Source organism: Silurus meridionalis, chromosome 13 (assembly GCF_014805685.1).
Source record: "Silurus meridionalis isolate SWU-2019-XX chromosome 13, ASM1480568v1, whole genome shotgun sequence".
Lineage (NCBI taxonomy): Eukaryota > Metazoa > Chordata > Actinopteri > Siluriformes > Siluridae > Silurus > Silurus meridionalis.
This window is the reverse complement of record NC_060896.1, coordinates 12,283,498-12,310,741: the sequence shown is the minus strand read 5'-3', so window position 1 is coordinate 12,310,741 and position 27,244 is coordinate 12,283,498. Positions and strand designations below refer to the sequence as shown.

General features: G+C 37.8%; 2 protein-coding genes across 8 annotated transcripts; both read right to left on the bottom strand.

Annotated features, from left to right (window-relative positions):
* Positions 1-109: 109 nt before the first annotated feature.
* si:ch211-216l23.2 (uncharacterized protein LOC565061 homolog) lies at positions 110-8,416 on the bottom strand. 7 transcript variants are annotated; one of them, XM_046865099.1, is made up of 10 exons: positions 8,230-8,416; positions 7,751-7,829; positions 6,370-6,453; positions 5,720-5,802; positions 5,399-5,522; positions 4,164-4,363; positions 3,483-3,758; positions 2,215-2,397; positions 505-1,056; positions 110-336 (listed from the first exon to the last, which is right to left on the bottom strand). In XM_046865099.1, the coding sequence occupies exons 2-10, from the start codon at positions 7,804-7,806 to the stop codon at positions 299-301; spliced, it is 1,596 nt and encodes a 531-aa protein (XP_046721055.1). In that variant the 5' UTR covers positions 7,807-7,829; positions 8,230-8,416; the 3' UTR covers positions 110-298. The 7 variants fall into 7 exon arrangements, with proteins under 7 accessions (XP_046721055.1, XP_046721058.1, XP_046721056.1 ...); XM_046865102.1 differs by having other exon boundaries at positions 2,215-2,394; XM_046865100.1 differs by having other exon boundaries at positions 8,285-8,416.
* A 686-nt stretch (positions 8,417-9,102) lies between these two features.
* rspry1 (ring finger and SPRY domain containing 1) lies at positions 9,103-22,728 on the bottom strand. The gene is made up of 15 exons (XM_046864023.1): positions 22,438-22,728; positions 20,418-20,916; positions 18,765-18,817; positions 17,195-17,307; positions 16,090-16,216; positions 13,850-13,908; positions 13,668-13,734; positions 13,434-13,565; positions 12,810-12,925; positions 12,580-12,723; positions 12,169-12,280; positions 11,844-11,946; positions 11,539-11,691; positions 11,315-11,419; positions 9,103-10,163 (listed from the first exon to the last, which is right to left on the bottom strand). The coding sequence occupies exons 2-15, from the start codon at positions 20,771-20,773 to the stop codon at positions 10,067-10,069; spliced, it is 1,737 nt and encodes a 578-aa protein (XP_046719979.1). The 5' UTR covers positions 20,774-20,916; positions 22,438-22,728; the 3' UTR covers positions 9,103-10,066.
* Positions 22,729-27,244: the final 4,516 nt, after the last annotated feature.

Below are 27,244 nucleotides of genomic sequence, written 5' to 3'. Positions count from 1 at the left end.
TAACACAAGCGCAGAACGTAGACGCATGATTTGGTATCTCAGATGCATCTGTCTAATAATCATTTCCGGTAATGACTGTAATGCAAAAAATAGGAAAAAAAATGCAAAAGCAGAGAAAGAATATTTTAATGAAGCCTGGAATGACTGTGCCAGGAACAAAAAGGCTAATATATAATACATAAAATGTACAAGATTGAAAACAGTAATATAAATAAGACAGAACGAACAGTCAAAGTTACAGTAAGAATGTGTAGATTTGTGGCTACACCAGCTTAACTTCATCACACACCCCGAGTCATCATAGAGGGAGGTGCTGCAAAGCATGTGCTGCAGCTCCTGGCAGGAAGAAAAGGGTGGGGAAAAGGCTTTACTGTCTTTACTTTGATATTTCTGTCCTTATTCACAATTATTCCAGTTTAATGGACAGGTTTATAAGTCACAAACACAATACTATGTTTTTATGAATAAAAAAGAAAAAAGATCTTGATTAATCTTAAGGCAGACCTGCTGGGTTTCTCATGCGTAGGTTCCTGAGTAAAGGTGGGGGTGCTCTGAGGCCATTTAGGCCGTTCTGCATTGGTGGACCATGAGATGGTGCCGGTGGTGGTCCACGTAAATGAAAGCCATATGGTCCATTATTAGGACCATGAGGCCTTGGTGGATATGGACCATGTGAAGCTGGTGGTCCTCTTGGTCCTGTGGGACTCGTTATTATTCGTGGATTTTGTGAGGTAGAGGAACCATGAGGAACAGGAGCACCGTGGGGTGATGATGGGCCACAAATAGCATGAGATCGGAGAGGGCCATTAGGAGTAGGAGGTCCATGAAGAGGTGGAGGACCATAGAGTAGTGGACGATTCTCAGAGGCAGAGGGACAATGTGGAGGTTGTGGAGGTGCTTGTCCATGAGAGGTAGAGGGAGCTTGAATACCACTTGGACCATGGGGTGGTGATGGACCATGGGGTGGTGATGGATCATGAGGTGGAGGACCCTGAGAAGACCCTTGCAAAATGTTCAGTGAGAGAAGAGGAGGTGGTTTGCTTTTGGGATACGAGTCTAGAAGGGGGGAAAAAGAAGTCAGGCTTTATAATATATTTTTTAATCACAAAAAACTAAATACAGAAAGTGTCAAAAACAAGGAAAGGAGGCTCCTGAAAGGTTCCTTCTCAAGATGTCCCTTGGGCTACTTTATTTATAGGTAACTGTTTATTTATAGATAACAAAAATATAAAAGCACATGTTAATATTGTATAAATGAGTTCCAAAGTATGCAGGAATGCTGCTGCTTCTATGCCATTATTATCAATATGCTAGAATCTTTACTATGTAGCCAAAAATATTTGGACAGATTTCAGTCCCCCTTTTACTGTTAAAATACTGTTACTCCTCTCTTCTGGGCAGAGTCTGGCTGTGGGGACTTGCTCATTCAGATATAAGTGCATTATAATATGGGCACTGATGTCAGTCGAGGAAGCCTGGGACACACACAACACTCCTGTTCAATGGGAGGTTAAGATCAGGGCTCTGTGCTGGCCACTACAGTTCTTCTACTGCAATCTTCTTAAACCACTGAGGTCATATTGTGCACAGGGGGCATGGTCACACTGGAACATATTTGGGTCTTTAAATTAGAATGAAGGGAAAGTGTAATGCAACAGAATACAAAGTTTGTGTACCTCCAACCTTGTGGCAATCGATGTCCACAATCTTTTGGATATATAGTGTATATAAGGCATGTATACAGAGCATAGAAAGCCATCTGGATTTGGTCCTACTGTGTGAATTATTCCTACTGACACAAATAAAGATGATGCTTGGCAATCAAAGTGCAGGCATTATGCAAAACAAGTATCAGAAATCTTATACAGTTTGTGTGTACAGGACTGCACTGATCCTTTTGAGATTAATCAAAAATCACATGCTCTGCTGCTTTGTGCGCTCTGTAACAGGTAAAATATTGATTCATAATTTTACTACTGGTTAATAACAATTAAATTTGTCAGATGCAGCCTTAACATTCACAAGACAAAATCTACAAATAATCCCCAATGGCATTAATTCTAATCTGTAATTTGGTCAATTTAGCATTTAAGATCACTAAGGTTGCCAAAGACCATAGTCTAGCATTATACTTGCCTTCTTAATCATCTGAATACCCTGAACGGATGTTTATGTGTGTTCATTTGTGTATAAGTAAGCAAATGAATAAATAACCTGGTGTGGTCATTGGATGGCCATGAGCCGAGTTGGCTAAGACAGTTGAAGGTGTCGGGTGCTCACTGGGTTGGGAGACGGGACCGGCGGGAATAGAGAGAAGTGGTGGAGGATTCCCCAGACCTGCAGGGACACTTTTGGTTGTTTCAGCAACCACTTTACCATCTACTTCAGGAGAGGCTGCTAAAGGAAAATAAAACATTGATGTCTAGTTCAGTCATAATCAGTAAAAAAAAAAAAAAAAAATTATACTATAATAAAGACAATTGTACTAAAACTCTTTACAAGCATTTTTAAAATCTCACACTTTCTGTAAGTTTAATATGAATCACTTTTGCTAGTAGTACAACTACACGGTATAGGTTACCTTAGATTGAATTCTGACTGTTGCAGAGTGATATCACAAACTTTTCCCCATTCGGTATTTCATTACAAACTGAACTGTTTAGGTGTGTGCGCATTTTGTATTTACATTTAACTAACTTGAACAAAACCCTGGTATTTATTGTGTAAACAATGCACACATAGCTAGCTAGGTAATAGAAATCAGGCAGACGCACTTCTAAATAAGGTCTTGATAAGAGGTTGACCGATTCATTGGTTTTGCCGATTATTCTGCACCTATGGTGGATTGCTGGATCTATCGCCATACCGATACCTGGGTTGCGTCTGTAACTGGAGTGGCTGAGAAGGTCCTCTGTAATTATACAGTACGAGAGCGGCCTCTAGAGGCGAATCACTGACGCCATGTGCTGTTTGTTTTGACAAGCAAAACTACGCACTGTACCTCATTCATGTTGGTTCATGAAAATGTCTTTAAAAATGTATTACTAAATGTTGAAATTAACAAACAATAAACAATACTTTGAAAGCATTTATTAACTTCATTTAATGACACAAATGGAATCTTACTGTAATGCGTTACCATTTCATTAGCATAAAAATTTAATACAAATTTTTATTTTTATTTTTAAATAAAGTTCAATACCATTTTTTTATCCAAAATTCATTTTAAAAATGATTAATCAGTTATTGGCAAGTGCGTTCCAACTTCGCTATCATCGGTAAAATCGACCTCTAGTTGTGAAGTAATCCTGAATTAAAAAGCTGCATTAATAAGACAACAGAACATAGAGTAAATACACACACACACACACACACACACACACACACACACACACACACAACTCGGAATCCATTATTACCCAACTCAACTCTAGCGTACACTGTGCCGCTATGTTCAGCAGGAGATCTCCATGCAGACTCACCTTGCAGATGGTCCTGGCGGTTGTGTACATATGCAGCGATGGAGTCCAGTTCCTCTGGGTACAGGTGCAGGCCCTCAGCCATGAGGAGGAGCAGGTGGCGAGTGGCGGAGGGCACAGCGTGGCGCTCCAGCTTGGCCCGCTCCAGGTAGTCATCAGAGAGCTCAGAAGCCCTCGCTGCTGCCTCCGCAGGGTCACACTGACGGCGTGCACCACTCGTTCGCCCATACTCCGCCATCACCAAGTCCAGAGCCTGCTCTCTGGGCATGTTGCGGTGAACTGTGGGAGTGAAATGAAAACTCAGTCACAGGAGGGGAAAGACTGCATGTAAAGTGCACAGTGAGAGTTACTGCCGTTTATGCAGAAGAAGAGCAGCAGCTTAGTGACAGCATCGTCACACACTTTAACAATATGATTTTATATGCAGCATTTCCAGACTAAATCAGGTTTTATATCTTCATTGGTCCATATAACCAGTAATAATTGAATGCTGGGTGTTTAAGAATTCTTTTCAATTCCTTTTGATTTCCTTAATGCATGAAAGGTTTCAGTAAGAAACTGGTGGCTTTAGTTAAACTAGATGGTACAGTTTAATGGCTGCTTCACTGTCACAAGCAGAAAAACTAAGCAGAATGTATTGTATTTTTGTATATCATTATATTGATGTTGCTGCAAGGAACTTACTTTTGAGAGACTCTGAAAACATGATTACTGTGCATGAGGAGAGAGCTACATTGGTTTGTTCGATGAGAATACATAAGGGGGAACCATCGGAACGGACATCTTTCAGGGCCTGGGTCAAGCCTGCCTCTGCCTGCAGGTAAAGCATTTCCACTACGAGGCCACGCTCCTGCAAACAGTGGCCTAATGATTTTGCGTAATCCCTATGAAAGAAGAAGAGGGAGAGAGCTTGTTACTGACCTCCGGGCAGAGGAGGATGGAGACTTGTGTGTGGGAGGATACAATATGGTGTTGCCTGGAATGTATTATTATGAAAGGTTATGCAATCAATCAGCCATACAGATTAACACTGAAACTAACACATAGGAGAAGCTGTTATTTTGTCTTGGAGCACTACAGATTATTATGCCCTGCATGAAAACTATTGGGAGAAAGAGCCTCAGCAATTTCAGGGGTTTTAAATACTAAGAGTCACCAAAGCAAACATTTCATGGGTTAAATGTAGTTTGACAATTGGGCAAGTGGTCAGATTCAGAATATAAAATTACTCAATATAGTTAATTTCTTCATTTAATCTAAATGTATGACTCTATATTATAGCTGTAAAACAGAATGATAACTGAAAATGAAACACCAAAGGAAAACTTCATAAGAATGGTATTATTTTTTTCCCTATGACCAGTTGTTGACTATAACTTCAGGGACATGGACATTCGTAGATTATGTAATTACATGTATTAAACTAGGCATTGAGCTTGCATGACCAGTATTAATTTTTAAGCAAGAAACTGCTTTATATTTCCACATAATGCAATATTTTAATATTAAGAAAAGAAACATTTTAATGTATAAGTTTGCCATTGTATTTCTTTTAAGGTTTTCTATTTCATGTTTGGACTATTCAGATTATTGTCAGAGGAATAACAAATGCGAATGTTTTGCATTTTAAAACACAGTCATCGTTATGTTTAAGTGTCAGTCTTTTAGAATTTCTAGTATTACATTCAAAAATTTCTATACTGCATGTATATACTGCAAATAGCATTTATTTAATACACGTTGAACCACAGCTTTTGTTTTAAACCCTTGCTGTGAAGATGTTTTATTTGCATGTATAATGTTATATCAGTGACTGAGTGTATGATTAAAAATCATTGCTAAATCATTATACATTTATTATACAAGTTAAGAAATTAGTAAGATACCAAATAATCAATTTCAGAGTGTCAATTACTCACAAGTTCTGGTTGTTTAAAGAAAGCACGACACAGTCAGCAGGCTGCTTGGCTCCTTCTCCATAGAAATGTTGATAAAATCTCTGGTATAGGGCACTGCGTTTGTCTCCTTCCATCAGGGTGTTAACTGATAAAAAAAAATAATAAAAAGAAATAATAAAAATACTGTTTATTCTTTACAATAAACTGGTATATAATTCCACATTGTTCCAAATGCGACAGGGCGTGCAATACTGACTAATGTAAACACTTTATGAAGCTTTAATAAGACAATAATTTCAAGTGGCATTGGTTATACAAGAAAATATACCTTATAATATTTACCATTTGCCTCATGAGGTGAAGGTTCGTATATTTTATAGTCTGTAGGTTCGGTGTACACATCACCCTGTTCCAAATTCTCGAAGCTGAAAACAAAGATTTATTTTAGTTCCTGTAAAATTCAGGACATTAATGGAAGCCTTACTCTGGGGTGAAAGTTAATTTCCAAATCTGCCATAATACTGAAATATCTATGTCAGACATACACTATGTGGACAAAATTATTGGGACACCTGACATTTTCAGCCACATGTGATCTTCCCCAAAACGTTTCTATAAATTTGGAGGCACACAGTTGTGTATAGTGTCTTTGGATGTAGAATTAATGAATGTCCCTGTGCAAAAAGTAAGCTTTTTCAAACTAGGGTTACATGGGTTAGAGTAGAAAACACTGAGTGGCTTGCTATAGAGCTCTGACCACAACCCTGAACTTTAGAATGATGGAACACCCCAGGCCTCCTCACCTTACCTGACTTAAGGTACCACCCTTGTGGCAGAATGAGCACAAAGCTACACAACCACACACTTCACTGAATAGTGAAGGTTATTATAACAACAAATGTAAAATGAGATCTTCAAAAAAGCACATACAAATGCACATGCACATGCGTCCACAAATTGGTCCATATAATGCACGTTTAATATGGTTGTACCTTCCTGCTTCATGGCGTAATTCTTTTCTTTCCTCTCGACCAAGATATGGCTGACTTCGGAAAGGTCGAAAAGGTTTTGCTCCACTAAAACAAATAGCAAAAAATTTACTTATTTTCAGTGGCAGAAACAATAATAGTGCTGACTTTATATTCAGATTACACCTAGAAATTATTCAGTCCACAAAAACCTAATTATTAGATGCATTTTATTTTTAAATCCTTTAAAAAAGTGGTATGCTGCCGTTCATCATAAATGTGTGTTTTATGGTTTAATACCATTCAATTTGTTTATTTTTTCAGGTGAAATAAACATTATTTCGCTACAGTGGCACATAAGGTGGGATTTTTTTTTTTTTTTTTTGGCCAGCAAGTGAAATCAAAGTTGATGTGTCAGAGGGAGCAAGATTGGGCCAGTGCAAGGATCTGTGCAACCGCAACAAAGGTGATGGTTAAATAACCAATTCAGAGAATCTACAAAAAGGCAGCACTTTTTGGTGTGTTTTATGTACCCAAAGTGGTCCAAGGAAAGACAACCAGGTCAAGAGGACCCAAGGCTTACTAATCTGCATGGAAAGTAAAAGCTAACCCATCTGGTTCAAGCTACTGTAGCACAAATTGCTGAAAAAGTTATAATACAAAAGGTGTCAGAACACACAGCTTGTGTATGAGGCAGCGTAGACACAAATCTAACTGCTGTCCATCACTGACAGAACATCAAAACTACACCATGTGAAAGTTTTGATAAATCAGTTTCTTTGACATCATGTCTATGGCCGAGAAGGCGATCCTACAGAGGCAGTGTGATGCTTTTGCCATTGCTCTGCTGGAAAACCAAGAGTCCTGACGATCATGTGGATTTTTCTTTGACGCAGAGCACCTACGGAAATATTGTTGTAGACCAAATACACTTTGTTTTTTTACTTTATTTCTGTGGGGGGGAAAAAAACATTTTGCACTTGGTTTTTCTAGCAGTTTTTTGCATTGATAAATGAAGCTCCCACTGATTCTGCAATTATGGTGAGTTGAGTTACATTTTCATTATATATGTACTAATTACATTTATAATTGGAAGTAATATATTATGAATGTCATTGAGAGAGATAGATAGAGAGAGAGAGAGAGAGAGAGAGAGAGAGAGAGATAGACAGACAGACAGACAGACAGATAGATAGATAGATATTGAGAGTTAGGGAGAATTAACAGCTATACGGCGCTTAATATTCCTAATAATAATATTTATGTTTGAATATTACGCCTAATAATAAAAAATAGATGTATGTAATGAAATAAATGTGTAGTGAAGAGATGGGAGGCACTGGTTTTAGTGAGTGTTTGGGAAGCCGGGTTCTGCAGGTTCTGCGGGCTGTGTGATGGTGAATACCCGCGGGAGAGATGCGGCAGCCTCCGCCTGCTCCGCGCACTCCGCGCCCAAGACATCGACAACCGGCTAACGGTAAACACTACAGGAAGAACAGAAAAGCTTTCTGGTTAGAAAATAAACACACCGTTTTATATATTGGAAACTAAAATATGACAAGTGTACTAGTAAATTACAGCCACTAATCACAATCACCCCACTAGCCGTGTAGTGAGGAAACGCTCCTGTTAGCTGCTGAAATGAGCAAATAACATTAGTTAACGCCTCTGACTGACACGATACGTAGCTAACGGTGGCTACAGATACATCACTAGAGAGTTAGCTCAGAAAACATGTCTATTATACAGCTGTTTAGACTAATCAACATGCTGCAACATTGAGTACATGGAGAAAATGAATTATATCAGCTCATGCTAACTGGAGGTCCCAGTTATGAACCTAGCTTGCATGCTAACACCGAGATGCTATATAAAGTAGCATACCTGGTGTGAATGGCTTGCGGGTGTGCAAGAGTTATTCAAATAAACACCTTCTAACCTTCAGCAGGAACCAGGAAAATAAACTGAAGCTGAATGCAAAGATTTCATGAACAAGCGCGAGGTTATTTTTCCAGATACGAGGCAATTCTTCCTCTACAGAATTTGCAGAGGGAGTATGTGGAGGCGTGTGGCGCCACCTGGTGTACAGAGAGGGCAAATGCTGAATGGCTTAATAGGGCCGCGCTTCCACACACTTTTTTGCGTCACGGACCAGTTTCACGCAAGACAACAGCGTCAACTCTTATATTAGCATATGTATTGTACGATTTAATTATTCATTTAATTTTTACATATAAAAGAAATAAATTAACAACCCAGTGCAAAATCAGTGGGCGCTTCATTTATCAATGCATAAAAATAAAAAAAATACCTGCAGATTGCAAAAAGTAAAATAACGATTAAAATATTTTGCTTATTTGCGGCCTGGTAACAAATGATCGACATTTGACAGATAGATGGATAATTCTTTCCATACATCTGCCTTGCATTCATCCATCCATTCATTCTGTCAGCAATCCATGTTGTCCTGTTTATAGTCGATGGATCAGAAACCTATCCTGAGAACTATTATATAACTGAATATTGATTATTTTCCCATCTTTCTACCCAAACCTTTACTCACATTCAGTAACTCTTTGTCCCTGGTAAGGATTTAATTGCATCAGAAACCCATATAAGATCGGAATCCACTCAAAATATTGGGGAAAAATATATTAACTGTCAATTTAAGTCTCTCTCAAATGTTGTTTAGGCATGAAAAAAAAAAAAAAAAAAACCCATTGAAGTCTATAGATCACTTGAAGCAAACAATTAAGCAACATTTAAATCTGACGTTTATTACAAACATCACGGTTCAGAAAAAATAATTATTCTGAATTCAGTCTGTTACAATCTTTGGGGGCTCTTGTGATTTCAGCCTCGTTAACTGCATCTCAACATTTTACTCGCTATATCCATGACTGAGATATGTGCTTCTTTTTACACAACAAAAGTAAACAAATCAAATGACTATCAGGAGTTGAAGCGACTACTGAACAGCACCGCACCCTGAATTTGTGTGATTGCAAGTCAAATGTTAACCTCTGAATATTTGAGTTGCTGATACTAAATAATATTTTTATTTTATACAACAAAAATCTGCATAAGCCGACTTAAAATCACAGCTTTTCAATTCACTAAGGATTCCATCCTACTGATAATCCAAGGGACTCAGCCCACAATTTCATGTACAGCAATAAGGAGCGAATGATCAGAGAACATATTACGTTTACGCTGTCTCAGGGAGTTGCATTAAGTGGGGAAAAAGACATTGAGGGAACTGCTGTCTGCATGGCTGAATTTTGTAACATAAGAGGTCACAAATACATAGAACACATTTGAACACAGAAATATGCAGACACATTCGATTAGTGCCTTTGGGAGTGAGTCTTAGGCAGATTGTACAATGCATGTACAACTAGACATGCATTAATTGTCCTGGAAATTATGCTTTGACCTTTGGAGAAACCCGTTCAAACCGTTTTCCTCTCCGACTGGGCGCGACCATCTTAGAGTCCACATGTTCCTTTCCATTGCCTCTTCTCGTCTACCTTTTTTCTCGTCTTGACTCTTCCATTCCTCAGGAGAAACGTTTCCAGCTCTCCTCACAACATTTTGAGCTGCAGCATCCCATCCTGAAACAGCCTCATTATTTTATCGGTCAGCCTGGATCTCTTGGACAGAACTTGGATGGGATGGAAGCTAGGGGAAAGTGTCCATGTCTTGGCTTTGTGAGCTGGTGTCAGGACACATGTGAAATGAGTCTGACTCGAGTCTGAATGTCCTGACGACACAACGGGCACGTATCCAGCTGTAAGGCACACTCCATGCATATCCCACTACAGAGACACACAGTCAATCAGAAATTTTAAATATGCAAGTGATTCATAACCGCATTCACAACAATTGCATTTGGTCAACTGTTTTTTAAACTTTTTATAAAAATGTTTGGCCAAACTAGAATTCAACAGAGCTTCACTATTCATATTTTTTCATATTAAGAAATCAGATTACTTTATTGATCCAGTAAGGAAAATGTTGGGTTGCAGTTGCTTACAGTAAGAGGTTAAATAAAAATTAAATAATAATTTCAATAAATATACATATTAAGTTATATATTAAGTGAAATGAAATGTGTAGCAGCATGAAATGGATTTTGAAACAACAGTGAAAACAGATGGCAGAAAAGTCATAACTATTTATTATTGCACTGAGATTATTGCACATAATTGCCCAACATATTACCAACATATACGGGTGGCATTAAAATCTATAAATATAACTATCTATATTATCTATATTGTGGAGCAGATGTTTAACACTCAGAGGGAGGAGTTATATAGTTTGATGGCCACAAGTGGAAATGATCTCCTGTGGTGTTCAGTGGTGCATCGTGGTTATAGGGGTCTGGGACTGAGCGTACACCTCAGACTAACAAGTGACTAACAAACTAAAAAGTGTTTTCTGTAGTGGGAGGGAGATGGATTGTACTTTCGACAGCATCCTCCTTTTAGACATGGTCACTGAACTATGGAAAATGTTCATCTATTAAACATTTATTGAGATTTTATTTGTATCAGACCACGTATTTCTCTTGATCACAAATGCCTTACAAATTGTATAATATATATATATATATATATATATATATATATATATATATATATATATATATATATATATATATATATCTATATATATATATATATATATATATATATATATATATATATATATATATATATATATATATATATATATATATATATATACACACACACACACACACACACACACACACATATATACTGTATATACATACATACATACATACATACATACATATCTATATATCTATATATACATACATAAAAAGAACCAATAGATGTGTACAAGGTTGTCATACATAATAACAGACAGTGGTGCATGTATACAGTCTTTAGTCTGTACCCCACTCAACCTAAAAGCTACATCTCTACATGGTCTGTACCTGTGTGCACAAGGTTTCAATTCTGTATCTGCCATTTGGTCACAGCAGAGGGTGCAGCAATTGTCTCTGATGCTCACTTGCCTCAAAAGGGCTAGGCGTCTATGTCTAAGACAAGAGAGAAGAAAGACAATCTCACTGGTGGAGTAATACGACATGTGTGTAGCTTTGGAATACTTTCAAATAACAGCTTAAAAATACAAACAGCATAAGGCAGCTAAGTGTACCTGGGTAGGATTATTTTCTCATCAGATGCAAGTGAGGCAAATTCATTAAAGGTGCTGAACTTTACAGCTGGGGGGTGGCGGAATGGCTTGGCCCCGAAATTGAACTCACACTGTTGGTAGGACATGAAACTGGCTGCAGCAAAGAAGCCAGACCTGAAAAAGAGGTCACAAACAGAACACAAACACATACTGTGTTAAAAGAACCCATTCACTGACATAAAAACACTCCTTTGTTCAAATAGCAGTGTGCATGCAGACCTTTGCTTTCTTTAAAGGAGAGGATCTGAGAAGTCTAGTTTACTTACATGGCAGAGGAGAACACTTGCTTTTCAGGAGGAAGTTGGTGTCCATTCAGGTAGAAAATCATCTGTTTCTTGCTGAGGTCCAATAAAAATCCTATGGCATCACCTGCAAAAAGATTAAAACACTGATTATCTACTTAACTTGTACATTTTTGTAGCAGCTGACTGATGAATTGTTGGAGAGGGCAATTTAGTAAAGCTTTAACAAAGAGGAACTGTACAGCTGTTTGTTAAATAAAAAACTAACTATTAGCAAGTGTAACATATAGCATTGTTTCATGTCTGCTTCCCAAGAAACTAACAGGTGAGGGAGTTTCATAGTGCTCACCTTCTTTCCAGCAGGGGTGAGAGTGAGGTTTACTGCGTGCATTGTACCAAATGAGCTGCCTGCAGCCGTCATATGCACACGAGTACTCATCATCTCCAATCCCATAACCCTCCTGTAACACACATGGGCATATTGGGAAAACATCAAAAGCAGATAAATGTTACTCTGGAAAACATTTAGACATTACAATCAGTGTGTAAATGCAACATGGGTTTGGTGGTAACTGTATTATGGAGCCTAAGTGGATTTACTCAATGGTTTTAACAAAGTTTTCTTCTGGCAAATTCACAATGGCCTTTATGTACGAACACAAAAATGCAGTCTGGATCAGATTAACTAGTCGTTTTCAAATTATCTTATTTGCAAATATATCTGATCGAGACATGGTTAGTGAATTAAGCAGGAACGAACATGATTGAGGAACTTGCTATCCTTGGTGGCCCAACCGATCTGCATGACACCCGAAGTGATCACCGTGACCTCGTAGTACCAAACACCAGAGTCCACACAGAACGTACAGCGCACGCTCTCGAATGATGATGCGTCACATCGTGCCTGCGGCGAAACGCCAACGGTCATGAACATTGGTGAATTTCAGTAGGTCTAATCAAAAGAAAATGCATTTATTGCTTACTGCTTACCTCTAGTCCACTGGGAGAGATTTTGAGATATTCACTGACATCATTGCTGTTAAGCATGGCGTTAATGTTGTTTAGATTGACCTTCTCGTAAGTGAAATGGCGACCCTCCTTTAAAACTAGGGCAACAGAACATATTTGCTTAGAATAGTTATCAGACTGCCGCTCTTTCACAGGTCTACATTTTACACTGCATGCCATGAATAAACAATTCCAATCAGCTCTAGTCCATTCACTCTGATACGTTTTAGATTTCCTGCTTATCGGAAAATACTATTGTGTAAATAAATTACAGTGAAGTGAAAACTGAGATGTTAAAATAGAAAGAAAGGCTACACTGCAACTTTCACAGCAATCTGTAAAATGATATTTTGAAGAAATATTAGTTGAAAGACACAAGATGAATTTTTTTGTCTTTGCTTTTATCAACACTGACCAAGGACTGCATAACCTTCTTTGTTCAGGTTTCTACAGATACACATTTTCTTTGGCTCACTAAGAACAAATGTAATACCTTTAATTTAAAACTTTAGAGTTGTTTCCTTTTACATGCATATGCATATGTTAATTGTATAAAAAAAAAAAAATGAAGCTACAAGCCCCTTGGAGCTAAACTGGAGCACTTACAGAGGTTGTCCAGGCTCCACTGTGCACAGAAGCCGACTTGGCGTTTAAGGTAGTCTGGGTGATCTGCCCAGGACTCCAACACTGCTAGCCTATCACCGATACATGACTCAGACACGGTCTGTTTGTTTTCACCTAAATACATAAGAAAAATTAGCTTGGACACTTTTTCCGTAGAAATTCTGAAATGATATCCTACACAAAAAAGAAAAGAGCTAAATACTAAAAACAACTTACTGGTCTGGGAGAATTTCTCCAGAGCAATGAGAGCAAACAGCATCACAGTAGGATGTGCCTCAGAACCCTAAAGATATCAAATTAACACAGTAAACCAAAAAAGCAGAACATAAAGTGGATGCCCTGTGAACCATATTGGCACCATTTGTAAATGGTGGAGTCATATGAAAAGCACTTCTCACCAGGCTCTCCAGTAAATACTCCAAGGTTCCTGGGCTGAGGAGTGCAATGCTAGCAGGACCTACAAAACATTAATAACAACAAGTCATCCAACCAGGATTATCCAAGCACCATTCAGCTACAAAAGTGAAATGAAATCTGACTTTTGCTGACTTTGAACCACTGGACAGTAAGACAAGGGCACACATCCCAGGGTATGTTCACTGTGAGTGTATGTGTGTATATTTAGACGACTCAGCAGATCTGTCAGCACAAGGCACCCTACGTCTCTGAAGGAAACTGAGGCCAGCACCGAAAATTTACACAGCTCTTTCCCCGCAGTTCTGAAATGTTAGTGCATGCTTAGCAATAGTGAACAGAATATTCGACAAACAAGCATAATCTATCCTGTACGGAGACATATTGGTTGGTGGTGTTCACCAGTCACCCTGTAGTGAAATTCAAATTGCCATTGGCAGCCTAGGAAAACACATAGCTAGGTGAAATCAATTCTGTCTACCATACATAGGTCTAAAAACAACATGAATTTGTAAACTGAAACCTGGACAGTTTCACTTTTGCATGCGTGTAAATCACAAGTAAAGCTATAGCCAGTTACACCTGGTTAATCCCAAAAGTGAAAAGAAACAAGACCTAATTTAAAGCTGATTAGACATATGTTTTTACTCATAGGATGTAGCTATCCACACGTTGATCAAAACCTGTCAAGTATGACATTTTTACATAGACTGACTCCTCCTTTAACATAAGCGATGCGGTCAAAATCTGACAAAACATTTTATTATTAAAACATTTATTTTTTTAAATATCATATTATAGCTTTAGTTTTCTATAACAGCATCCACTTTAGAATAAGGGAACTAGAATAATGGAATGTGACTGGAGATTTAAGGATTGTCATGCCAGAGCCTAATCCCTTTACTTCAATTGAATGGAAATCTTCATACTAAAGCACACAAAGACATTCTAGACAATTATGTGCTTCAATCTTTGTGGAAGGCCCACATATTCTATACAGTGCATTAGTAAAGTATTCACAGCGCTTCACATTTTGTTTTGTTCTGTTACAGCATTATTCCAAAATGGTTTTAATTCATTATTTTCTTCAGATTTCTACAAACAATACCCCATAATGACAACGTGAAAGAAGTCTGTTTGAAATCTTAGCAAAGTAATAAATAAATAAATAAAATAAAAAATAAATCACATGTACATATATAGTCACAGCCTTTATCATGACGCTCAAAATTGAACTCAGGTGCGTCCTGTTTCCTCTGATCATCCTTGAGATGTTTCTACAATTTGACTGGAGCGCACCTGTGGTAAATTCAGTTGATTGGACATGATTTGAAAAGGCGGATACCTGTCTATATGAGGTCCCACAGTTAACAGTGCATGTCAGAGGACAAACCAAGCCATGAAGTCCAAGGAATTGTTTGTAGACCTTCAAGACAGGATTGCATGGAGGCACAGATTCGGGGAAAGGGGGGACAATAAGATTTTCGCAGCACTGATGGTCTCAATGGTCTCACAGTGGCCTCCATCATCCGTAAATGGAAAAAGTTTGGAGCCACCAAGTCTCTACCTAGAGCTCGCCACACTGAGCAATTGGGGGAGAAGGGCCTTAGTCAAGAAGGTGACCAAAAATGTGATGGTCACTCTGAAAGAGCTCCAGCGTTTCTTTGGGGAGAGAGAGAGAGAGAGAGAGAGAGAGAGAGAGAGAGAGAGAGAGAAAGAACCTCTCAGAAGAACAACCTTCTCTGCAGCCCTCCACCAATGATGGGAGAAACTGCCAAAAATAGGTGTGCCAAACTTGTAGCATCAGACTGAATAAGAGGCTGTAATTGGTGTCAAAGGTGCTTCAACAAAGTATTGAGCAAAGGCTGTGAATACTTATGTACACGTTTTTTATTTTTAATAAATTTCAAACACACTCATGTTGCCATTATGGGGTATTGTTTGTAGAATTTTGAGGGAAATTTTTTATTTATTTTTTAATCCATTCAAAACTAATTTTGGAGTAAGGCTGTACCATAACAAAATGGAAAAAGTGAAGCGCTGTGAATCATTTCCAGACGCACTGTATATAGAGGATATTTTTGTACCAAAGATTTTGTGATATTTGACATTTGTAAATTACTCCAGGAAATTAATTAAATTAAGTAAAACAGATCACCGCAACATCACATATACAGATGTAGAAAGTTTGGTTGTATTTTGTGTGCGAGTAAGAACAGTTTACCAGCGAGTTTCTCAGCTAAGCAGCCCAGCACTGCAGTGGTGTTGCGGTGTTTGGCGGGGATGAGGGCGTCCTGGTGAGCCACAGCACCACTCAAACTCAACATGTCTGACAGCTTCTGGAGAGCATCCTGAACAAGGGTAGGGAGGACCACATTCACAGGGTAAAATCAAAGTGCTCTTATAAGAGGTCATATTTATTACTTTTTTCCCCCCTCAATCAAGAAAGTGTTTTTTATTATTATTATTTGCTCATTAAACCCCACGGAAACTAATAGTACTCACTGAATAGACCGAACTTTATAACTGAACTTTCTATGAAACTTGACAAGTGCTGATTGTGCTATCAAAAGCTACACCATGGAGAAAGACTATGGAAACCCAAAACAGTGTTTTTTTTGTTTTTTTTACACAAATTGACAAATACTTCCATTATGGCCACAGGTGTTGAAATGTTAAAGTTTATTGATAATGATCTAACATTATTTTCCTTGCTGCTTTCTTATCCATCCTCACATCTTCATGACTGCTTCCTCATGTTGGTGAAAAATTAACCATATCTTGCACAAGATCTAAGTCCCACTACTTTCTGTTTAACATGCAGTGGGAAACATCACAATAAAAAAAAAAAAAATTTATATATATATATATATATATATATATATATATATATATATATATATATATATATATATATATATATATATATATACACACACACACACACACACACACACACACACACACACACACACACACACACACACATATATATATATATATATATATATATATATATATATATATATATATATATATATATATATACACACACATACACACACACCGTACTAAGTAGCCCACAGCAGGAAAGAACATGATATACTTTACAGATATACAGATTTACAGATATACTTTACAGTGAAGAAAGCTGCTGCTGCTGTATCTAAAATCAGTCTAATGTCTACTAGGGTCTCAGTGTAGTTTGCTGTTAAATGCCTTATTATATTTATGGACAGAATAAACATGATGACTCACTTTTGCATTTTTACCTACCACCTACAGACTATTGTGGTGCTGATGTATGTGTAAGAAGCATTCATACTCACTTTGGTGGGCAGAGGACATTCGTCTAAGAGCAGGGTGATCACAGCCGGACCCAACGGGTCATCCAGAGGAATCACTCGAATCAAAGACTGAACCACCTCCAGCCACCCGTCATCTGCACAGAGACATAGAGAATGTTGTTTAGTATGTGATTCACTCAAATACAAAAAGGCTGAAGACATGCCTGGGAAATTAGAGTGGCTTGTGCTTGTGCCGTCATATCCAAAAATAAATTGTGAATCATTAATCCGATTCAACGGTGCTAAATGCTGAATCACATCCACTTCAGCTGCTTTTCACACCAGCTAGGCTAATTAACATAGCAACATGTTCTGTTCTAAAAATTGACATTATTAGGCGAGGCACCATGCTCAACTGCCTACAGAGAAAGCTGTGAAATGATAAGTTTATATTTAAAAGTTCCAGCTGGAGCAGTTGGAAGTTTGAGAGAGAGGTATCATTGCCTTCCCATTGATTCTAGGAGGAAGTGAATGAAACTTACTGGTCCCTCAAAATGTAACCATCTTCACCTTCATTATGCCTCTCCCTCTCTCAAACCTTTTGGTATCCTTTCACATATCATTTCCTTAAAGTAAAACATGGAACGTGTGCGAATACAGGGCTTTACAGAAACCACAAGGTAGATGGAAGGAAATCTGTTTATCTGTTTCAGTACAGTAAGGGTGTATACACTTGTGTTAGCATGCAGAATTTCATTCAATTTTAGTAATTGTGTAAAAGGTTGGCAATTCTGACTCAGTCTATTTGCATTTGTGATGACACATTTTGCCTCCAAAAGCATCGCTACAATGGTAAATTGATGTTCATTGCTGATAAAAAAAATAAAAATTAATAAAAGATGTAATAATCGACCATCATCAATCACGAGTCAAATCACGACAGCACCAATGCAACAGATGCATGTAGAAATTAAGTCAACAGAATCCTAACAACTGAACACAAGGAAAAGTCGTATAAAGCATTTCACTGCATGTCGTACTCTGTATGTATGTGTATGTGATTAATAAAATTTGAATTTGAATTTTTTCAGCCTTGCCCAATTCTGCTCAATTATTAGATTAATTGTGTTTCTGAAAACCTGCTAATTGTTAGACCAGCAGAAGCCAAGAGTACTTTAAGTATGTTCTGTAATCATAATGAACAGGAGCACAGGTCATTATAACCAAGGTAAATTGTGAAACAAAATCAACCTCTACAAAAAATACTGAGCGATAAAAACATTGCGCACCTGCTAATTACACACTGCATACTTTAGTGTAAAATCAAATGCCTAAGTTCAGCTGAGTCAGTGATGATGAGTTTTGTCATCATCACAGCAGTAAAGGCCAAGAATAATGGTTTGTTTTAAACAGTTTTCACACTTACATAATCATTTTATTAGATTAAACAAAAAACAGGCTTAATGTAGGTCTCATATATATATATATATATATATATATATATATATATATATATATATATATATATATATCACACCAAACAACGCTCTAAAAATATGTGTAGATGTGCAAGTGATGGGGGAAATCCTGCTAAACTGGGTTTCTTACTTACCAGTTTCTGCCATCTCATGCAATGTAATCATTGAGTAAGGGGGCTCCTGGTCACTGAAACAGGGAAACAAAATGACTATTAAACACTAAAAACAAAAAAGTCAAAAGGAAACCATTAAAGAAATCATTAAAGAAGTAATACCCACTGAAAAAAAATGGTGCATTATGCTCTAGTCATTCTCTGAACTGCTATCTGCTGTGAACTTATACAAATTAAGCATCCTGTTAGTACTTAGCTGTAAACAAAACAAAGTCCTAATGATGTAACAGCTGTGTGTGAAGCTGGATGATGGATGGCTAGTGAAGAAGAGATAGTGTGCCTCTGCTCTGGTTGTTTTGGCTGCAGGACATCCCTATTCATCTCCCTGATTGCTCCTGGAATGGTAAATCTGTGTGGTGACAGCAGGGCTCCCTCGGGGGAAGTCCTCTGGGACACCGGCACCACCACACAAGGCTCCAAGTCAGAAAGGAGCTCTACTGTAGTGTAATGTTGGTTGGGTTGTTATTGAGTCCCATAAATCAGAAGACTGTGTGAGTAAAGACTGTATCTCAGTGCCTGCATCTTAGCTGGAGCTAAATGCGCTAAACGAGGAGCTGATGGGAGAAGGAAGAGTGAGCAGGAAGGCTTTTAGGCATAGTGACTCTGCTCAGTGCTACAGTAATGATGATAGGATTTGAGGGCTGAGGTTGCTGAATCACAGCCAGTAAATATCACTGCCTGCTGTCCATTTCTCGGCTCTTTAGTTTCTTAACAGAACAGCCCTGTCAAACTGAGATCGCAAAAGGCATCGATTAGAACAACAAAAAATTATCATGATAACCCTTTGCTTATGTACAGAAACGTTTTAGGGTGCAGAAATCAAGTTCTCATAGCACAAACATAGCGTCTAATCTGATATCTGCCATCCTAACTTTTTATCATATCAAAATGAATCCAATCTTTAAGTGAACATTCACCACAGCAGCGTAGGCATGTGGATATCTGTGTAGGCTGTCTAAATGAAAAGGTGAGAAAATATACATAGGGAAAAAGTGCTGACATGCTGCCAGCGCATTACAGCAAACATAAAGGGCAGCTCACGTTGACTCACCGTCTCGTCTTTGGCAATAAATTAAATACAACACAAGTCTGTGCAAATAAATGAATTAATAAATAATGTCTTCCTCATTAAAGATAACATGGAGAGTGTACTGCCAGCTACCACGCACTCAGAGCTGAGGAACTAAAAGCTGCTTTTGGCATGATCACAGAAAGCTCTGATATACAAGCACTACATTTTGAAAATGAGCATATAATTTTGTTTGGTCAGGCTGGAAAAGAAATGTAAAAAGAAAGTGAATGATGCAGACAAATGCTTGACCAAAAAAAATAAAAAAAACAATCCAAAAAAAATGTGCATTGCAATATGCCTTGAAAAAGATGATATAATCTATTAAACCTGTGGACAGCATATATTATAAAAGTTAACTCTGTGTCACAAGCAGAATATAAAAAGAAATGTTTGCATCACACCAATTTATCATTTTACCCACAGAAACCTTATCTGCAACCTTTGAGACATAAACCACTACTACGAGACCATACTTCAGGTTTCACAACGATGTACTTCTTAGTGCATCCTCTATTCCTGTAACAAAACTGAAAACTGCTCACTTGTCAACAAGAGTCCTGATAACAGCCAGTGTATCCAGCACCAGCCCGTCGACGTTCTGTTTTTTCCGACGTGGTTCATGTGGGCCGCGACCTCGTCTGGGTGGTCGGACAGGGTCCCGGGGCCGGCTGCCCCTAGCCTCTTGGGGCTCAGAGTTCTCCACCCGCCTGATCGGCCTCCGAGGTGGAACTCCCTCCTCTACGTCACTGTCCTCTCTACACACGCAGCTGTTTCCCATGGCTCTGCGTCCCACGAGGCCCTGCCACAACTGGACAGATCGCAGCTGTTCGACAGACAGTTGCAGAACCTGCGCAAGGCTCCTGCTGGCACAGAATGCAATCCAGGTGGCAACTATCATATCACTTGGGGAGGCACCTCAGGACGGGCTGCGTGGGGACGCCTATCATTGTGCTACTGCAGACTGTCAGCAGTCGAGCAGAAAGTAGCCGCGGAGTTAGAGCTGCATTCAACAAGCATCCTACAGCAGGGAGCACGTCACTCCTGTGGATAGAAATAAACAGCAATCATATGAGTGTACCTCCAACTGAGAAAGTTGGAAACAAGATCAACTTGTCCCACAACATAGCAATCCAGATTAATCAACAATAAAACAAAACGAATACTCTCTGCTTACAGAGATTGTTTCTTATTGGTATAACGATTATGAGATTTGTAAAGTAGCAGACATCCTTCATACACCCAAATACAGAATGAGACCACTGTGCTAAATGTTTGCTAAGTTAGCCTCGTCCAGTGTCACTGTGTAGGATCAGATCAGTTTGTGCTGACTTGTTCAGAAATACAGATTCCCATGGTTTCTTATTCCTTTCTTCTCTGTCGCCAGTACCCCAGAGCGTTTGCGGCCCTTATCCTTCAGCTGCTTCCTCGTCACACTACAACAGCCATTTCTTCTGAGCAAGGGACGTGGATTCATTTAAAACCATTTACGTGTGAAATCCAGTAGTGTTTACAAACACAGAACTTCTCTTCCTTCTGCTGCCACTCCTGGCATGTTCATGGCAAACACAAAAACACACTGAACAACATGACACTGCTGACCAGAACTAAAGAAAACAAGTGTTATATTTTACTTAATCAGCGTCTCGTTCAGCCATACTAGTTAGGGTGTGTGTGGTGTTTTTTTGCTCGCTTTGATTCGCTCGGCGAACCACCGTTCCTCACATTTCATTTCTCTTTCAACCTAAAATGGGAATACGGCCATACTGATACAATGCTTCGAAAGAGCTTTCAATAAAGGATGAACTACTAAGACTTAAGAGTTGGTCCTTTTGGGTTTTCATTTATTTTATATATATATATATATATATATATATATATATATATATATATATATATATATATATATAAGTAACGTGCAAAGACATTAGTGTTTCTTTTTGAGGCGATTATATCGTGATATTCTAGATTGAGTGATTTAATCGTGACACCCTCAAAGACGTTTGTGGCACCGTGATACAGTAAGGAATGGATTATATAAGAGCTTTTGAAAGACTGCATATAAACCATAAAATAATCTTACCATTTACAAAGAATAGCCCAGAAAACCCAGCTGGTTCTAAATACAAATCATTTCCCAGTCTAGCAGCTGTCTTAAGAACGAAAGCTTCTTTTTTTCCAGTCGCATTTCAGAGAAATGAGAACAGCCTGAAGGTAAACTCGCACTACAAATTCGCTTAGAAATAAAGCTGGGCAACTGATAAAACATCTCATTTACCTCTTTGTCTTTGTGTCTGAGTAAACTAGCCGCTCCTCCTGGTTGTGAATAACAGTTCAGACTAACAGAGAGATAACTGTATCTGTATGAGTATCTGGACGTTAAGCTAGCAAACGAGCGCCTTAGCCACCTTCTTCACCGTGTAAAGGTATATTCGGGTTAGCCAGGCGGCTAGTGAGCCATATCAAGTGTCTATAAAGCAAACTAGAGCAGCTTCAAACAAACCAAACGCGAGTAGTAAATCTAAACTAATCAGGAGTTGTAACGGAACAAAGCGCTTCACTTACCGGATAATCAGAAGCAGGCAACTGCGCTCGGAGCTCAGTGCCTGACGGGGCCTAACTCCGACTCATACAGGAAGTGTGTCACTGGAGCTACCGCGAGCTAACGCACCAGCCTAAAGCCCCAACACGCTAACGTATCTTATACTACACAGGAAACCACCCAGTACTCAAACGCGGTCGATTAATAGACATAATATCAATACGTGTCTTCCTTCTATAAAAAAAAAAGAACAAAGAAAACGGCAGCTAGTAAACCGAGCTCTTCATAGGAACCATAATCCGTGTTTCTGCTTCTGTCATAAATGTGAGCTGGATCATTCAGTCACCCGCAAAGGAGCCGCCACAGCTACGGTTGCCAGGTGTGCCAGAATTACCCAATTGTTTCATTACACCACTAATGTGTCAAAATTTTGTAATACAAAAAATACATACACATAATATAATACATAATGTTTGTATAACAACATACAAAATAAATATATATGTCTTTGAATAATACTGTATGTATATATATATATATATATATATATATATATATATATATATATAGAGGTTCTTCAAAGTAGCCACCTTTTGCTTTGATTACTGCTTTGCACACTCTTGGCATTCTCTTGATGACCTTCAAGAGGTAGTCACCTGAAATGGTCTTCCAACAGTCTTGAAGGAGAGATGCTTGGCACTTGTTGGCCCTTTTGCCCTCACTCTGCGGTCCAGCTCACCCCAAACCATCTCGATTGGGTTCAGGTCCGGTGACTGTGGAGGCCAGGTCATCTGGCGCAGCACCCCATCACTCTCCTTCTTGGTCAAATAGCCCTTGATGCCTTCAGTGTGACTCTACAATTTTCAGAGTCATGAAAATAAAGAAAACTCTTTGAATGAGAAGGTGTGTCCAAACTTTTTTCTGTACTGTATATATATATATATATATATATATATATATATATATATATATATATATTTACTTTAATATACATGTATATATATATAGTGTGTGTGTGTGTGTGTGTGTGTGTGTGTGTGTGTGTGTGTGTGTGTGTGTAAAAATGTAAAATGTTCCTTATATTTGTCACATGTACATTACAGCACAGTGAAATTCTTTCAGGGCGCAGGGTCATCCATCATACAGCACCCCTGGAACACAGAGATTTAAGAGCCTTGCTTCATGGCCCAAGAGTGGCAGCTTGGCAAATCTGCTTGTGGCATGAACCCCTTTCGATTAGTAACCCAGAGAGCCTTAACCACTGATCCACCCCTTCCCTTATATTATAGTGTATAAGGGAAGAGGTAAAATAGAAAGGTAACAGTGACCTGTGATCCTGCCCCTTTCTTCTTTTTGAGTCCACCTGATCCATTTCCACCACTGAAAGGAGTTCTCTTTAAAAGCACAACAGCTAAGAATGGTTCCACTTAAACAGCTTAAAAATACATGACGTTTCTGAGCAACTTAAGAACTATAAGGTCGAATTTGGACTGTAATTAAACAGTCTGCTACGACAGCTTAGGACTGCAATTGGCATAAACAGTTCTGTATTGAACAGCACACCTCAACAATGTTGAAACTGTAATGAATGGACTTTCAGTGCCACCTAGATTAGGATGCTACATGCTAAAAAAAAATACTTGCTATAATAGAGGCATTATTTTTCCTGACTACACACCAAGCTTGGAAATAATGTAATTCTAAGTTAAGTTTAGTCATCAGAGAGATCGTTTAGAGCAGAAAGTGGGAACAATCCTAAATCAAAATATGGTGGTCAAACATGTACACATATACATCATTTGCAAATTTGCATCATATAAGTTAATGATATTATTTTCTAAAATGTCTTGGTTTGCTGCCTTTTCCAGGTTCAGATTTGCATGCCTACTAAAACAATAAAAAGCCCACTAAGTCCACTAAAAAGGGGATAAATGCCATTTGAAATTTTTTTTGAAAAATAAGGCCAGTTTCACGTCTCTCATTAGAGGTCACTTAATTAGACACTGAACGCTATTGTACAATAAATTAGACAATAAATTGTTTCTCATTTTACTATAAAAATGACTAAAATTGAAATTTAAAATTAAGACTGCATTAGTTACAGATTACAGAGGAATGTTTTCCACTTATTTATTTATTCTTAAATATGAAATCATGAATGCGAGTAACCCCATGGCAACTTTAATGTTTATGTAATGTTTGGTATAATGCAACATTTATTTTCAATTAGCTTGTTTTTTTACTAGAACAGGTGTGGGCACATCCTGACTAGGTCCAGGTAATTTCTCTATAAAATGGTGACCTGGCAACACTGAGATTCATCACAACATGTAACGTCATCACATATTTCTTAGACAACGCTATGGAGCTCCGCCCAGCTGCAGCCCAAAGTTACAGCTGTGTGTGTGTGTGTGTGTGTGTGTGTGTGTGTGTGTGTGTGTGTGTGTGTGTGTGTGTGTGTGTGTGTGAATACAGCTGTGACTCACAGTTCCTACTGACAACCACACACAATTATTACAATCACTTTCTGACCTAATAAGTACTTGTATGTAAATAACCAATCAAATAAATATTTGTCTATAGAGCCAAGACAAACTCCACTCCCTCTTATATTGTCAAAGTTAACAATTTCACTCTAATAGTAATATAGTAAATATAATAATAATAATAATAATAATAATAATAATTAATAATAATAATAATGTTTCATGATCATTATCATCATCATTATCAGCATCATTATTATTATACATTTATTTTTCTACACATTGTTAATATTATGTTGCTACCTTATAGATCTTATGATCATTTCAATTTAGTAGTTATATAAAAATGTGTTACATAAAAATACATCAGTTCAATATATAAATGCTGCAAAAAAATGTTGTTTCTTGTTTTGGAAGGATTTTCCTACGATTAAACATGTTTATTCAAAGAAGGACAAATGCTGGCCATTTGTGGTTTGGAAATCATTGCATCCCAATCAGACCTATTATTTAAACATATCTTTGTTTATGCTTTTGAATACATACTTTTTCTTTATTTCACTAAATACAAAACTATACATTTGTAGTAGATATATGCACTGAAATTACCAAAATCAACCTGAATCAAATCTGAAAATGTATTTTTGTTTACTCTAGTAAAGTAAAAAGCTAAATAATCAGATTATGACAGTGTTGCCTCTTTTTAAAGGAAAATGCTAACCATGACTAAATGAGTTGACTAGAATAGTATAAAAATGTAATGAATGGAATGGAATGAGTTTTACTATAATATAAAATAATATTAAATCGAATATAACTTATTTTCCGATATTCTAGAAATAATTCTCAAATATTTCCAACATTCCTGTATTTTCTCAATATCTAAACAAGCTAAAGCAGTGGTCGTGAGAGTGGGTAAAACAGAGATATAAAGGAAGAGAAGAACAAAGAAGTGCACTGGTGGGTAAAACATTGTAAATATGTGATTGATCAGTGGGGCCAAAGGAAATCAATGATAAGGCATTTGGAACATTAGCTCACACAACCAGAGCGTTAAAATATACAGAGCACATGCTTTTCCTGTCTGTTATACACTCTGTGCCATCATGGTATTATCAAAATGGCATTCAAATCTGGAAACGATAATCGGTGCAAAAATGGATAAAAGAGATAACTGCTAATGAATACATGTAGAAATTGTATGTACATATTATTTGTGTGCCTTTTATTTTTTAGCAATAGTCATTGTAGCTGCTTTTAGCCCAGGAGAACACATTAAGATGATCCACATTTGCCATGATCCTAGACTTTGGTTGTTCAAAGAATTTGATTGATTGAATCTATAACCATAGGACTTTAAAACCCCTAACCCTGGCCCTAGATAAACATGATCTGCATAACACCTGAGGTGTCATTTGAACTGTGTTCAGAGTCCTAAAGTCAACTAAAATGGCTGATTTAAAGGGCCTGTTCGTCAGGCAACATAGGTCACAGAGTCATGAGTCTGGTGTGGCTTAAAAATGACTGAAGCGCATCAGCAGCTTGCATCAAACTGTCAGCCACTACAAAAGTGCAAATGATTCTTATTACAGTAATGGCACAGGTTTTCCATGAAAGAACATGATCACGTGATCAGCATGCTCTCTATATGTTTTAACTGTATGACCACAACTCATTCAGGCTTTACACATGCTCTCCTTCTCTCAACTTGTCTAACCAGCAGCTGTGATGGAAGCTGTGGAACTCTACTGAGTGTAGGACCCATTGCTACTGTATGCTTAAGTAACGTATTATGTATTTCTATATAATTTAGGTTTATTTTTCGTATTAAAGTCTTTAAAGTGATCTAAAAAGGTGTCAAATTAAAAGACAAATTCTCCACACAAGACAATACTTGACGCATGATTTTGCACATACACAGCTGCAGCGTGATCCTTCATGTACTCATCTGTGTATGTTATATACAAAAGATGCATATCATCGAATTGTAAAGGTTTAGCGATTTCCTGCAGTTTAATGTGTTAACACAATGAGTAGCTCTGTCTTTCTTTAGAACTTTTCACCGTCTTTTCACCATGAACTGCATTTCAGATCGAAAACTATGACCTTACATTCTTTTTTTACTAATCCATAAAGTCCAGGAGACTAGTACGCTGTATAGACACTTCTTTAATATTTGAATGCTAGAAGAATGTATCAATAAAGTCAAAGCAATAATGTAGACAACTGGTGTTCCTGGAGTTGTCCACACTATTATAGTGCATTTACAACACCGGAACTAAGCGCAATTTCAGATTAATACAATACTACATTTCCCAAGATTTGCTGTTAAACCCCGCCCACC